General features: G+C 36.3%; 1 protein-coding gene across 1 annotated transcript in view; it reads right to left on the bottom strand.

Moving 5' to 3' along the window:
- MECOM (MDS1 and EVI1 complex locus) overlaps positions 1-15,302 on the bottom strand; it is a 61,238-nt gene that overhangs the window by 17,107 nt on the left and 28,829 nt on the right. Inside the window, exons 7-9 of the mRNA XM_089910920.1 lie at positions 13,034-13,121; positions 7,088-7,114; positions 845-1,011 (exon numbers count right to left, since the gene is read on the bottom strand). Of these exons, the coding sequence (XP_089767046.1) occupies positions 845-1,011; positions 7,088-7,114; positions 13,034-13,121 (282 nt within the window). The remainder of the gene's footprint in view (positions 1-844; positions 1,012-7,087; positions 7,115-13,033; positions 13,122-15,302) is intronic.

The raw sequence follows: 15,302 nt of genomic DNA, 5'->3' as shown, positions 1-15,302 counted from the left end.
ACAGATTTGAGTTTTGATGACCCCCATGCTCCTCTTTTATTAACTCTGTATCTTTACATTCACAAAACTGAACCAGACAAGGGGATTAAAAAAATGACAAGAGCCTGTGATTCTGGGTTGATGTAAACAGGTTTCATATGTTTCAACTCATTTTACATGTTAGGCACAGTGACAACTCTCTGTACATTGAGTGGTATCAGATCAGACAAGATTCTAAGACCTCATCCATCAAGGTAGGTTCCTATAAAAGCTTTTCTGGAAAGAAAGTGACACATTTTCCAAACAGCAGATAAATTGATATGCCTGAGTCAGATGCCACAAATTTCTGAAGACAATTCAGAAATTGTAAGTATGATTTATTAAAAAAGAAAACAGAAACCAAAAAAGAGCTTTACTGTACTACTGATGAGTAACAAGAAACTTATTAACTAGTTTTCTTCACTTATCGACCTTATTTGTCCTTCATTAATAGCCTTATTCTTCAATGCCATGACAATTAATAAATATACGCTTGAGGACAGTAGTATTATACCTTTGGATGAAAATAATTAACTGTGAAAGAAATTCATAAATATCAAAGTGAAACAAGTAGATAGCATTTGGACCATTTCCAACCTCATTTATCACAACCAAATGGCCTGTGTTAAAATTTTCATTTAATAATAATTTTTTTAAACCACTATTTTTATATCCCACTAAATAAAGAGTACTTTGAAGTGCTTCAGATCTATCATGGTTGCTATTAATCATCCAATCAAGAATAATTTCCAAAACAAACAGCAGGGCCTTTTGAAATCAGAGGGGAGATTTTTGGAAAGCAGGCCATGATTAACTTTGCAGTTACCTGCAGGTATAGCGTTCCTTTCCTTTCCGCAGGAGGTTCTCTGGCAGGGCGTTGGGAGGAGCTCTGAAGTTGAACATGGAGGGAACCGACTGTAGAAGTTCACTGGCCTCAGGTTTCAGGGCACTGAAGCTCTCCAGCTTCTCCGCCATGTTTTCAATAGCTGACATCTGAAAGGCAAAAGCACAAGACCATGAAGGATGGGGCAGACATCCTTCCTTCTCTAATTATCTCTAGCAAACCAAGAACAGATTAATAAGAGGGAAGCATCAAATCTGCTGAATGCAAGGGGCTGTAGAAAGAGATTGTAGTGTCCCAATATTAAACAAATGAGAGAATTCATTGATCTTAAAGATAACAAAGGTAGAATCAAGCTTACAAAATGCCAAGTGAACTTTTCCATAAGCCCTTAGTTAGACCATTTTGTAATAATTTGATATAAAATTGAGCAATGAAATACATGAGAGAGAATAAAACCGTTAGATTTTTTATTAAATTAAGAGACAGCATTAGTATCATGCTACCAACAATCACCAGGCCCACCTGTGAATGACTGCAAGAAGGAAGAAATTAATACATCCCCTCCAGAGGCTGACTGGAACCAGGAAATGTTTGACTTTACTCCTTCCATTTTTAGTATAAAAGAAGCTTGAATCTAACTCTGGCAAGATGGTTCTTTGGGACACAAGTCCACCATCTTCTCAGTCTGTGAGATTTCCGAATAAACAGTAAAAAAAATAGTAAACTGGAAATTATAGCAAGAGATCCTGTATGCCTTGTCTAGGTAATAAAAACCATAGGAAGTAGGGAGTCCCATGAAAAGAACTCACAGCATGAAAAACATCAGGTGTTCCAAAGTTATAGCTTTAGCCAAATGTATGCAATGCAGAAAGAAAAAATTAAATGTGTAAACAGTGCTTTACGTTAAATTAATATCTGGATATACTAGATTTTTAAGTGTGATTATGTACAAAGAATTTTGGTGAAATATTCATTTGTCCTGGACAAAGATTAAGTTGAAATGACAGTTCATGATATATTATCATAACTTCACATAACCTGGCACGGGCATTGTAAGTATGACCAAACTCTTAGAGCAGTATTCTTGAAGAAAAACTATCCTGCCTGGTTCTTCCCCTCAAATAACCTAATTTATTTTGCTTATAATCTTCAACTTTTTGTCTACCTGCACACATATTTGACAGTCATAAACAGAGGATGGCATTTACTTTCAAAGGAAGCTTGATCCTTACTGTCTATAGTTAGACAGACTCTCTCACCTTTCCTTCAACCCTCCCAAAATGTTGTTTCCCCCATGCTCACGTTTTATTTGGAAGCTGCTTACTATTGAATTTTTAAGAAGAAAAAGCAAACTCTCAGGCCATCTTGTAAAATCAACTCACCCATTGTTTATTTGGCTCTCAGGGCACTATGCCACTGGAGGACTCACAAAGCTGTTTAAAAGGTGTTTGCACTCTGTTTCTCAAAAGGCTGGGGCGGTAGACCAGAAGACCCCATGCAAGGATTAAAAACGTTAACAACTATACATTCAAGCAACCGATCAACCCAAGAAAAAGATTCTTTTGCTGATAAGATGGTAAGACAGAGCTGGAGTTCCAATTTATTATGAGTCCAGGTTAAAAATAAAAGGCAACACTTCATACTCAAAAAGAAAATTAACAAAATTTATACTCCGCGGACACACAGCCGGACAGAATACCACTGACTTCTTAAACTGGAGCAAAATCTTAACCGAATGGCCTAAACATGATTCTCTTCTTACAAAGGGAATATTGTATGCTTGATTCTTCAAATGACTATTCATGTTGTAGTTAGCTTTCTTTCTTTTCCCTTTATCCTGGAGCCTGCCCTCTCATTTCATGCCCAGACTCCTAATGCTAGCTACAAATTGCAATGTACAGGGTACCACTGCCAATTTGCCAAATGTCTTTCATCAAACACGGTGCAAAAAAATCTCAGAGGAAAGTCAAGATACATTTACTTGTCAGACGACAAATGTGAACGCACTGGGAGGCGGAAGGGGCTATAAGCTCAGGGGTTTGATTCATAATCACTCAGCTGCTAAAACATTCTCCACAGATGCAAGCAGACAGCACATTTGTCACTATGAAGGATTTTGACACATACTGATCACAGGGCAGAGATATAAAATGATGCTGCTGCTCATAGAGGTTGAAGGAAACTCTGTCCCTGCTGAATATGGTCATTATCCCCCTCTAACCAGAGCATTAGCATTTTCATATTACTTTGGATTTTATTTATTAAAAATCAATCCAGAAATATTTTATGATACTATTTTATTTGCATTTATTCCTTCTAATTGTTGCTTGCAGAAAATCATTCTGATATTCCACCCTCCATGGAATAAATTGTCTGAGTGAAAAATGACCTCTGGCCTTCAAGCTGATTAGCACTAACAAGCAGGGGTAAGGGGCATGGCCGCATATATTTGTTGGGAAAAGTAATAAGTGCATGGGTGATGATTATAAATGTTTTATTTATGTACATTTAATATTTGAGTAAAGTTTCATTATCTAGTGGTTTTAAATCATTTGAGTGTCCGCCCTGCCGACACACTCAGATTCCTGGGGCAATACATCTTGTAGAAACACTTTCCTTTTATATGGAAAATAGCTTACTCATGACTATCATTATTCTCGGCTTTCATCTCCAGCACATATGAACTACAAGTCCTTCAAGTTATTTAAGAGCAATTGGCTGTTGAGAAATGTGTCTTGCTTTAGTAGCTGCTAATAGCTCCTTTTAAAGGAAGATCACTGTGATTACTTCACCTCAAACTGTTTCAATTTGGGAAAAGCATTAAGAAATAACGAAATATAGTATGGACTTGATGACTAAGTAACAACATTCTTAAAGATAATAAGAAAAAGAATAGGGGTTACCCAAGCGCCTCTCTTATAAGCCACCCCACACCTTTGGCTTGGGGTGTCAAATGAAAAGAGGATTAAGTCAGAGTGGGGAAGAGGGAGAGAAGAAAGATGGGAAGTGAGCTGAGGGTAGCTATTAACACCACATATGCAGACACACACCCCCTCTCCACTTTCTTTCCGGCTAGCAACCACCGAAACAACATAAAAGCCATCACTGAATCCTTCCTCTCATCTTCCAAAGATTTGCTCTCACAGCACTTGACATCAGCTGAAAAGAGTAAGTTTCTCCATTAGGACAGATAGAAGTGACTTAGATTGACATATAGACACTACTATGTATAAAATAGATTAACAAGAACCTACTGTATTGCACAGGGAACTCTACTCAATACTCTGTAATGACCTATATGGGAAAAGAATCTGAAAAAGAGTGGACATATGTATATGTATAACTGATCCACTTTGCTGTACACCTGAAACTAATACAGCATTATAAATCAACTAGACTCCAATAAAAATTAATTTTTAAAAAAAGTGACTTAGACATCTGCTAGTTGGGGTAGTTTAGCCATTCTGTGACCAACAATCAGCCCTGGTCCATATCTTGGATTAAGGTGTTGGATTAAGATGAGTTTTATCTAATGTATGGGTCCAAACCTCAACTTTCTCTAGCTATCTGGGCTGACTCATGCGATACTCCTCTTGGAATAACATGCATTTTGTAGAAGTGGTAAGTTTTGACATTCATTTTAAAGTCTGACTTGGTATTTTAAAAACCAAGATGAATTGGGATAAATGAAACAGAATCTAGCTAGATATACTTTTCAACTATGAAGAAACCAATGAAGGGGGAACAATGTGTACTACAATGAAGAGGACATTTGCTGAGAATGGGGGAAAAAAGGAGGAAAAATCACATCATATATTTTAAAAATGTATTGCCCTCTGTCCTATTAATGTCGTAGGCTAATCTCCGATCAGTAAATGACAGCTTTTTTCCTATGGAACAGTAATTTTTATTTACATATATTGTAGTTGTTGATGGTATCTGCAGCCAGATGTCTGGAAAAGGAAGTCATTTCACCCCCTTCCAGTCCCCAAGGGGCTATTAACTTTATACTGACGCAAACTAATATTTAGACACAATTCCCTAGCTCCTACCAAAAAATGTAGCTATCTCTCTCGTCAAATAAAGTTAGTATTTGTAAAAACATTTCAGCAGGCAAGATATCATCAACTGGGTCTGAAGCACTTAGCTTAACATTTTTTATCTGGCAGCCAATAATTGATGACATAAAGAAGTTTCTCATTAAAACTATTAAAGTGACAATCTGATTATACAAAATGATATGTCCAATGGCACCATGAATTATGTGACCTAACGTTTCACAAATTAGATTACACATGGCTTTATCATAAAATAACTAACTTTTCATAAATAACTTATGATGGGAAAGTTTGTAGATTTGGTAGTTTTCTATATTTATTCACTTGATAATCTAGAGAAATCTTAAAATCATGGCCATTTGGGGGAGAAATACATATTCATATTTTATGGTTGTCTCATCCCACATATCACATTCTGCAGTCATGATTATAAAATTATAGGGTTTTTTAACCACTCAAAATTATAAACTTTAATATTTTACTACTTTCCACTAATATCTATATTTTATAGTACAAATATAAATTATTGCTTTGAAAAACCTATGAGTCAAAGAGTGGGAGTGTTTCCAAAGCATTGCAATGGCCGTTGCTATACCATTGTACTATCAGGGAAGGGTGTCTAACTTAAAATCTGAACTGGCTTTGTAAGTTGGTAGAAGCACTGGCCATTTGTGTAGGAGACAGCACCTTATGCTTGAAGCGCCTAACAGCAAAGCTACTAGCAAGTAATACTCTACGTTAGAAATAATGAGGACGATGACGTACGATATTCTGGACAGGCCTTTGCCAGGAGAGGCAGACAAGAAACACTGGAAATATAAGCCAGGATAATGAAAGAACAACGCTGTCTACAGCACAGCTTTGCCTAATAAGGAAGTTTCTGTCTCTCTACTCTTCTACTTTGGAAATAAATGAACTTAATCCTTAAAAGTTGATAGGATGAGAAAAATCACAATTCATCACATGTTCCACAGAAGAAATAAAATAGAAGAACTTCTGTTCTAAAAGGAAAACTAACATCAGATAGAGGAAATAGGTGACTGCCAAAGTGCTCTAACTTAAAATAATTTATATATAATTATATGGTGACTAAAGGAAAATTTAACTACATTCCAAGATTCTGCCCATACTTCAGAATCAGGATAATTTTGAGTGAAGAGGAGAATGAAGGAGTAAAAGCACATACACTTAGAGGAGATTTTGTAATATATGTTATTTACATATATTTCCATTGACTCAAGGTTTATTTGGTAGTGAAAAGTAAATAAATAGTATTCTTTGTATCTTGAATAAAAAATAAAGTTTTCCCCTACTGATGTCAACTGACTGTATCTGGAAACGTTAATTGAAGGTTGAGGGGGAGGGATAAATTGGGAGATTGGGATTGACATATACACACTACTATATATAAAATAGGTAACTAATAAGAACCTACTGTATAGCACAGGGAACTCTACTCAATATTCTGTAATGGCCTATATGGAAAAATCATCTTTAAAAAGCATGGATATATGTATATGTATAACTGATTCACTTTGCTGTACACTTGAAACTAACACAACATTGTAATTCAACTATACTCCAATAAAATTTTTTTAAACTTTAAAAAAAAAAGAAAGTTGAGGAAATGGACCCAATGCTAAAGGATACATTCACTAGTTAGATAAAGATTTTTAAACATTTAGTCTTAGGACTCCACATAGCCAGAACCAAGTTCTGCCCCAGGTTATATGAATGTGAATTCCAATGTCATCTTGTGTCTACACATAAGTTCAGGTTTTATCCTTTTGAAGGCTTTATCATAAGCATCTTTAACATGCTGGTCAGGCTCCCCCAAATAATGGTTGTTTCCACTTAGTGACCCATCTTGAAGTCCCTTTTAACAACATGCTCCAAAGTGCCCAGAAAGAGTTCTACATCAAGGTATAATTACATGGAATGGGTCAGATTTAGAGAATAAACTTCTTTCTGTAAACAATTTATAGCACACTAAATGCCCAATTATAACTGAAAGTATTCTGCAGCTTGACAAAGCTGGAAATCTATCTGCTAAAGCCATATCATTTTATGGAAAGGGCTCAGAATTCTTTGTCTGTATGGCAACTTGTAAGTTGTTTTCCTTTTAATTCTACGTTATTTTAGTCAAAAATATAAGTAGGAAACTTACCCAAGTTCTCTGATCAGGCAGTTGGAACTGGGAGCAAAATTGAAACAAAAAACAAAAAATTACTTCTGTATCAGTATCTTTATTGCAATCTATCCTTTGAGAAATTAACATTTATACTAAGTAATTTTTGCTTATCATGTAACAATATCTTGAGTAAAAGCTTTGGAAATGAAAATTAATAATTTTATAACACTGCTGAGTTTCCTCTATTTACCTAAATTAAATTTTAGAATCATGGTTATAAACCAGAATGTGCTTATTTCCAAGAAAGCTAAATACTACTTACTATCAAATCTTAAATAGCAAAGTAGATACTTCCTTTTTACCTGTTTGTACTCATTGCAAAACAAGATTCCTAAATTTTACTTTAATAACGAAAAATTAAGCAATTTCCTGCAAAAAAGATATAGTCTCTTGCATTTTTACAATGTTAGTAACAAAGAAAATAAGATATTTACTCAAATGTGAATCACTGAGTAACAAAAAAGTAATGTCCTTGGAAAAAAACTGCTTGACTTCTACTAGGATGGGACTGAGACCATCAGTAGGCCAAACACCGAAGGATATTAATGAAAAGAACTACAAATGTCAAGTTATTTATGACAATTTATGACAAGAATCAATGGAGAAAACTTCAGTGAGTTAGAAGCTCTATCAGAAAACACAAATGTTACATCTTTAAAAATATCATTTTGTGGCTTCCCTGGTGGCGCAGTGGTTGGGAGTCCGCCTGCCGATGCAGGGGATGCGGGTTCGTGCCCCGGTCTGGGAGGATCCCACATGCCGCGGAGCGGCTGGGCCCGTGAGCCATGGCCGCTGGGCCTGTGTGTCCGGAGCCTGTGCTCCGCAACGGGAGAGGCCACAACAGTGAGAGGCCCGCATACAGCAAAAAAACAAAAACAAAAACAAAAACACACACAAAAAATATCATTTTGGTTGGTTAAAGGGGATATATCTTGCTTTCTTAGATTATGGTATCTTCAGTAAGGAAGACGCACAGTTTTTAATGATGAAAGGTTTATCACAGAAGAAATCTAACACAAGAAACACTTGTTGAAAGCACGAAAGAAGATGAAAGGCAAAAGACTTAAGTGATTTTCACACCCATATATAAATGATAACTTGGGAAAAGACCTTAGTCTTTTTCCCAGTTCCTTGGGATACAGTAGCAAGTAGACATTTTAAAGGAAGAAAATTCAAAAAACGAATGTAAAAAGGACAGAAATGGAAGTAAAATAGAGTCTCTGTTGCAGATCAACACAAAGCCAAACATCTGAAAATGAAATATATAAATAACCAAAAATAATATTTAACGTATAGGAAAATCAAACAAAGGAATAATAGCCACTTTTATAATAGTATAATTGCCAAGTGATATCTACGGCCATTCAAATGAGCTATCGAAGTGAATGCAAAGTACCCAAAATGCAAAGCACCCAATGAAATGGACATTCCAAAGACCAACATGGTAATATCATTTCCTCCATCTCACCTCCTGTGGCTGTCATCTTCTTTTCAAAATTATAATCTGAGACTCCACAAGTAATTTTCAACCACATATTTAGGAAGAACCTCTGTAGTGTTTGTTTCACCCCTATATTAAACTAACTTATTTATAAGAGAAAAATAGAAAGCTAAATAGTCCTCCAGTGGCCCGACAGAGCAAACATACTTCTTTAAGAACTGAACTGAGAAGAATTTAGACCCTAAGAATGATAAAACCAGCATTTACCTTTTGATTTTGATGTATGTGTTCCTATATGTTTGGGGTATTTTTGACAAGGATTTGAAAAATATACATTATTCCAAAAAGCAGTAAGATGGACTAATAATCTTTCAATAACATTTAATAAATATCCACTGAGGTGTTTGACTTTCATTGATTAGGCACTGTGCACTGGGGAAGGAGGAGGCCAGAATACAAAGACATACAAAAAATTGTAAAATCATTGATTAGGCACTGTGCACTGGGGAAGGAGGAGGCCAGAATACAAAGACATACAAAAAATTGCCCAGAGAATACCACTACCAAGCATTTACATATCTATCTACATATAGCTTTTCCCTGAAGCATCAAGAACATGTGGTCTCCTCTTTATTATTATAATAACACTGAGAATTAGATAGGGTAGGTATTATTCTCATTCTGAAGATGAAGTTACAGAAGGCCCAGAGGGACCATGTGATTTGCTCCAATATACTTTAAATGAAAAATGAAGCAGCGAATGGTCTTAACCAAGCACTTATCTAGCTACAAAATCATGGCAAGCCCTGGGAGCAGAGGCAAGTCCTTCCATTTTGGCTTCTTGCTCTGTGCCACCCTGATTGCTGCCCAACAAGGCAGCACGAAGAACACAGTAAGCATCTTTCCAAGGACTTCTAGATACTTGGTATAGCCCCACCAAAGAGACTGGGCTCAGGGGATGGCAGGAGGGTATTTTGCTGACACCCTTTTATATTCAAAATGGAATACTTCTGCAACCAATAATAATAAGAGCTTTTCCTCATCTAGGTCCTTCCATATGCCAAGCACAATGCTAAACACATTATGTACGTGATCACTAATCCTTGCAGCTCCCCTGGTAAGGCTGGAGGGGTGTTCCCATTACACTGATAGAGAAGGCTCGGAGAGATGAATTACATTGCTCAAAACCGAAGCATTTTTGTGAATAAGTAGGAAAGCCAGTTCTAAAGCGGTTATTTCTGGCCCCAAATCCTGGGCAGTTTCTCTTTGTTTTCATTTGTTTGTTTGTAGGAAAGTAGATCTTGAGGCTAGGACAGAATTGATAGAGGACTAGAAAGAACGAAAACGTTCTGCTGAAACTTCAGAACATTTGAGGCAGATTTTCTGAAAGAACAGGCTGGTCTGAACAGTTGGTGAAAACTGAGTGACCCAAGCTTCTCTCAGGCTACGCTTTTTATGCCACCTGTATCCCACTGATACACAGCCCTAACACAGGAAAATAGCCACCATGGTTATCAAAATAATGAAATATTTCTGTAGTCTTTGGTAAATAGCCTCTGCCCCAACTACCCTGAATGTCCTCCTGCAGCCCTGGCCTCCTCCCAAAAGACCCTTCAGACAGCCCACTGGCCAGCAACTAAAGCATGAACAGTTGGTGCAGCAAGGGCTTCCAGGACCCGGTTCCAGAATGGCAGGAGTCCATTCTGATTGATCGGTATTCATCACATATGATGTGTTAAATAGCTGAATATCACTGTTAGGTCCTGTTCTTATAGCAACACGCAGCAGTGGGCAGTTCCTTATACCAAGACGCGACATTCTGGTGTGGGAAGAAAACTCTCTGCCGCTGTGACTCCCACAGGCATATTTTCAATGGTCTGAGTGGGTGATTGCTGTACTCCAAGCACTGTACATGCGCCTCATATTTTGTGGTCCTTCGTTAACTTTGGGAATCTTAAAACATAGCAGATTTTCTTATATTAATATTATTTGATTAAAAACATGTATATACTATATTTTAAATTCATTTTTTAACATCTTTATTGGAGTATAATTGCTTTAAAATGGTGTGCTAGTTTCTGCTTTATAACAAAGTGAGCCAGCTGTACATATACATATATCCCCATATCTCCTCCCTCTTGTGTCTCCCTCCCACCCTCCTATCCCACCCCTCTAGGTGGTCACAAAGCACCGAGCTGATCTCCCTGTGCTATGTGGCTGCTTCCCCACTAGCTATCTATTTTACATTTGGTAGTGTATATATGTCCATGCCACTCTCTCACTTCGTCCCAGCTTACCCTTCCCCCTCCCTTTGTCCTCAAGTCTAATATCTATGTCTGCGTCTTTATTCCTGTCCTGCCCCTACGTTCTTCAGAACCATTTTTTTTTGATTCTATATGTACATGTGTTAGCATGTGGTATTTGTTTTTCTCTTTCTGACTTATTGACTCTGTATGATAGTCTCTAGGTCCATCCACCTCACTACAAATAACTCACTTTCGTTTCCTTTTATGGCTGAGTAATATTCCATTGTACATATGTGCCACATCTTCTTTATCCATTCATCTGTTGATGGACACTTAGGTTGCTTCCATGTCCTGGCTATTGTAAATAGAGCTGCAGTGAACATTGTGGTACATGACTCTTTTTGAATTATGGTTTTCTCAGGGTATATGCCCAGTAGTGGGATTGCTGGGTCGTATGGTAGTTCTATTTTTAGTTTTTTAAGGAACCTCCATACATGTATATACTATATTTACAACAGCTGCATGCACATGTAAAGATATTGATAGATAAAACTGCCCATCTTCTGAACCAGTAAATTTACCTTAGCTTGCTAGAAATCTGAACTTCAGAGAGGATAGGGACCTTACACCCAACTCCCTCATCTGACAGGTAAGGAAACTAAGAGCCAATAGACTGAGTCACTCAAAGACACTGAATCCCAGTGGCTTTTTTCCCCCCTCCCTTATACCATGTACTCACAGCATTTAATTTTGAAATGATTAATGACTAGATTTTAAAGATAATTAGAATATGAAAACCACTTGATTTATTGTGATTAAATGTAGATAACTATAATATCCTTATAAGCATTTAGTTAGGAAGTTATCAAGAGAGACATACTTTTGTGTAATATCTGACACAAAACGCACATTATGTTCAGTTTTTTTAGCTCATGAGGCTGGCAAGTGCAATTTAGGTCAACCTAAATGTGGAAAATAAGCACCCGATAAACATTTACTATTTTAAAACTTGCTTCTTTTCCATAAAATAATTTAATAAATATATCATTCCTTAGTCTTCCTACACAAAATGAATACTAACTGGAATATTTCTAACCCCTTTAATACTAAATCATATATGTTTGCAGTTTAAAATAGAGAGAATTTTTGAGCAATGATAGATTTCTCCAGCTAACCCAGAATATGGCATTTCAGCTCTCATACTTTGATGTTCAAAATTTAGGAAAGTACTTTAAAAAATGAAGAAAGAAGAGGTGGTGGCAGGGGCATGAAAGATGGAGGGAAGAGTCATATCCCATGATTTAATTTAATTAGCTCACAACGTTCTGTAAGACAGCTTGCATAGAATTCCACCAATTTTATTAGAGGAGCGTAATTTTTGGTTTGAATATATTGAAACAGAACAAATCAGTTAACTCTGTTTTCACGCATTTTCATAAAAATTTTGCTTACTATCTATAGACCAAAGCTTATATCCTTAATAATAAGTAAACAAAAAATAAAATATCATTAAGAAACCAGACTCAAGATGCTTACATATTTCTTCTTTCAATACAATTCCCCGCATTTTTATTGATACGTAAGTCAGCTTTTTAAAAAATGACCAAATATGTAGGGACATAAAGATGAACCAATTAGATAACGCTGCTTTGTATTTTCCTTGCAGTGAGAAACTGTACATATTTTGATAAATGGACACAACTCCATCCAGCAAATAGCTCTGTGTATTGTGGTGAATTCTTGTGCAATTACAGAATTTTGCTGGAATGCCCAGTGGTCTCTAGATAAATTCCTTCACCCTCTATGGTAACAACTTGTCAGGTAGACTCATTTCCTGTTTTTATCTAAGCACTGAAAGAACATGAATGACCGTCATGAGTTTGGGACAAGTCACACTATGATCCATTTCTTACTATCACAAATGTTTTAACATGAAAGGCAACTTCAATATTTAATTTCTTAACTGAATTCTGCTCACTCTAAAATACACTTTGGCTCAGTAAGTCGTTAACAGAGAATAATTTAACAGCAAAACCATGTTGTTTTTTCACACATATTAACTACTTTTTCTTTAAAGAGCTTGGGTTTTAATTCTGCTAGAATTTCCTGTGTTCTTCCACACCAGCGTCATAGGAAATCCTAGTGTTCTCAAGATTTCTTTCATTTCATTGCACCTGCTTTTCAGGATCAACAAGTTAGTTTACAAGCTTGAAGTCTCAAATTCAAAATACTTACTTGCGGGTGAAATAAGAATCCTGGAGAAGGTCTCAAGTATTTCTCTTTTAAAGCTTCAAGTGGGTCAGTTAGTTTTCTTTTCTCTACTCTGAAAGGTTAAAATTAGATTTTGGAGATGAATCAGTCTCATATATCAATCCCCGCGTACTCGCCGACATTTAAACAGCTAACAATAAAGCAAATGGTAGGTTGCTGGGAAGCACACTAATAAAGATATAAAGACATCTGTTCAGTTCTTGAAGAATACTCCTGGCACTTCTAGGCGCTCAGAGAAAGAAGGTCCTTTTTATAATGGAAAAATCCTATTGAATGACTAGTAATAATAATAATGAGGAAATGTAAAAAATGAAGTCATGAAATCAGAGGATTTGGTCACAAATTTGTACCTTTCCATTTGAAATGTACACGAAAAGGCTTGGTGATTTCAAAAGCATAAGAACAGGGCTCATTTTAAAAATTAAAGTCATTTTCTATCAAGAAGGTGCTTCCTCAAATCGTCATCATATTTCTTCTACATTTGTGAATGTCAGCAGGAGAGTTTCTAAGCATACTACACACCCTGCTAGCCGCTCTCAGGCATAGGCAGCTTCTTTTGGATGTTACTGCTGATAAACAGAGTAGGTGAAAGGGGGGTGGTAGGGAAAGGATGAGGAACTTTTTGAAGACAGGGAGAGACATTATCAAACTTATCAATATAGCCCTTCTGCTCTAGAAATGTTTGTCATTCTATTTTCTATTAAGCATGTAGGAAATGACATCGTGGACTGAATTAATTTCCTTCATGAACCGTTGGTGATTTCCTTTTAAAAACCGTTAAATAAGTATCCTTTAAAATAGAATCAAAACGAATAAAAACAGCTCCCACTTCTTGAAATTGTATGTATGCTATGTTTTACATACACTATTTCGCTTACTGAAATAGGTGCTCTTATACCCACTGTATGGATTAAAAGTTTAAGACATGGGAAAGCGGAGATTTCAACCCAGGTCTTACACTAAAACTGGTAAGTTTAGGTCTTTCCTGAGTTTGGTAAAATGACATGCCTAAAGCCTCAATTGACACTGATGTACCAGAGAAAAGACTGAGATTAGAGTCAGCAGGAGGGAGGTTAGGAGGTGATGGAGAAGAGTGGAATGGGTGTATGAAGGAACTGGAAGCCCATTGCCCTTGGGAGGGTCTAAGAAAGAGAGTCTGAGAACTTATCTTCACGAAGGGCTCAGACATATCGCTGAGTTGGAAATACAACCTTACTGGCCATGTGTAACATACAAGCTACACACAAAATATGGAAGATCTGTTTTTCCTTCTTTTTCTTTCTCTGCCACAGAAATGAAAATATAATAATTGTTAAAAAAAAAAAAAAAAAAGTGCCCAAGCATGGTAATGATGGCTCTGAGACATTTTTGTACTGTCCTTTTCTATGCCCCTTGTCATGTTCAAGTAACACACTGGCAATGTTTCTTGGTTAATGCATTGAAGATAATACAGGTAGAAAAAGAGTTTGAAGGGAAAAGAGTTTGCAGCTGTGGTACCTATTAAGTCATAGGCACTCAAAAAAAATATTGTTGAATGAAGGAATTGAACAAAACTGTCTCTAGATTAAAAAAAAGAATCAGGCAAAAATCTCAAATTCTCCCAGCTTAAATAAGTCCAATAAAAAATTATCCACATTTTCCATTAACTCTTGACAACGTTCACAACTTGAATGAGAAAGTAAATGTGAAAATTTGTGGTAATATTTAAAATACATCACAAATTAATTATTGTTATTCATACACTTTGAAGAAGACTAGTTTTTAAAAACGAAATCTTTCTGAATGGTCGCGTGTTACAGAGTACTGTCTAAGAGGCTTTTTATTAGCATATATTCCCCCCAAAAAATTTTTGGATGCATCAAAGGAAACTGGATAATGAAGGCATTAAACAGAGATGTGTTTTTTAAGCCGACCACTCACATTATATACAAAGCGTTTTTGTGATTAATATTTCAGTTACATGGGGCTCCTAAGAGATTTATTTAGAAACAGAATAGGACCAGTACTTATTAAGGATGTGTTCGTAGGTTAACAAAGAGTAAACTCTTGCTATGTCCCATCTCATTCCAAATAACCTGACCCGTTTAAGTACCCACACATATTTGCATTAATCCTTCAGGAGCCTCATTCTTCCGCCACTTGACAACTTGCTTTAAATACGGCTTTCCCATATTTTCCACTTAAAAAAATGTGTTTAAAAATAAATTTATTGTCAAGGGAAAGAACTCTGTGG

This window comes from Delphinapterus leucas, chromosome 4 (genome assembly GCF_059928025.1).
Source record: "Delphinapterus leucas isolate spDelLeu-1000000601 "Yukka" chromosome 4, BTC_Dleu_Yukka2, whole genome shotgun sequence".
In the NCBI taxonomy this organism is placed as follows: domain Eukaryota; kingdom Metazoa; phylum Chordata; class Mammalia; order Artiodactyla; family Monodontidae; genus Delphinapterus; species Delphinapterus leucas.
This window is presented reverse-complemented; position numbering and strand designations above follow the sequence as displayed.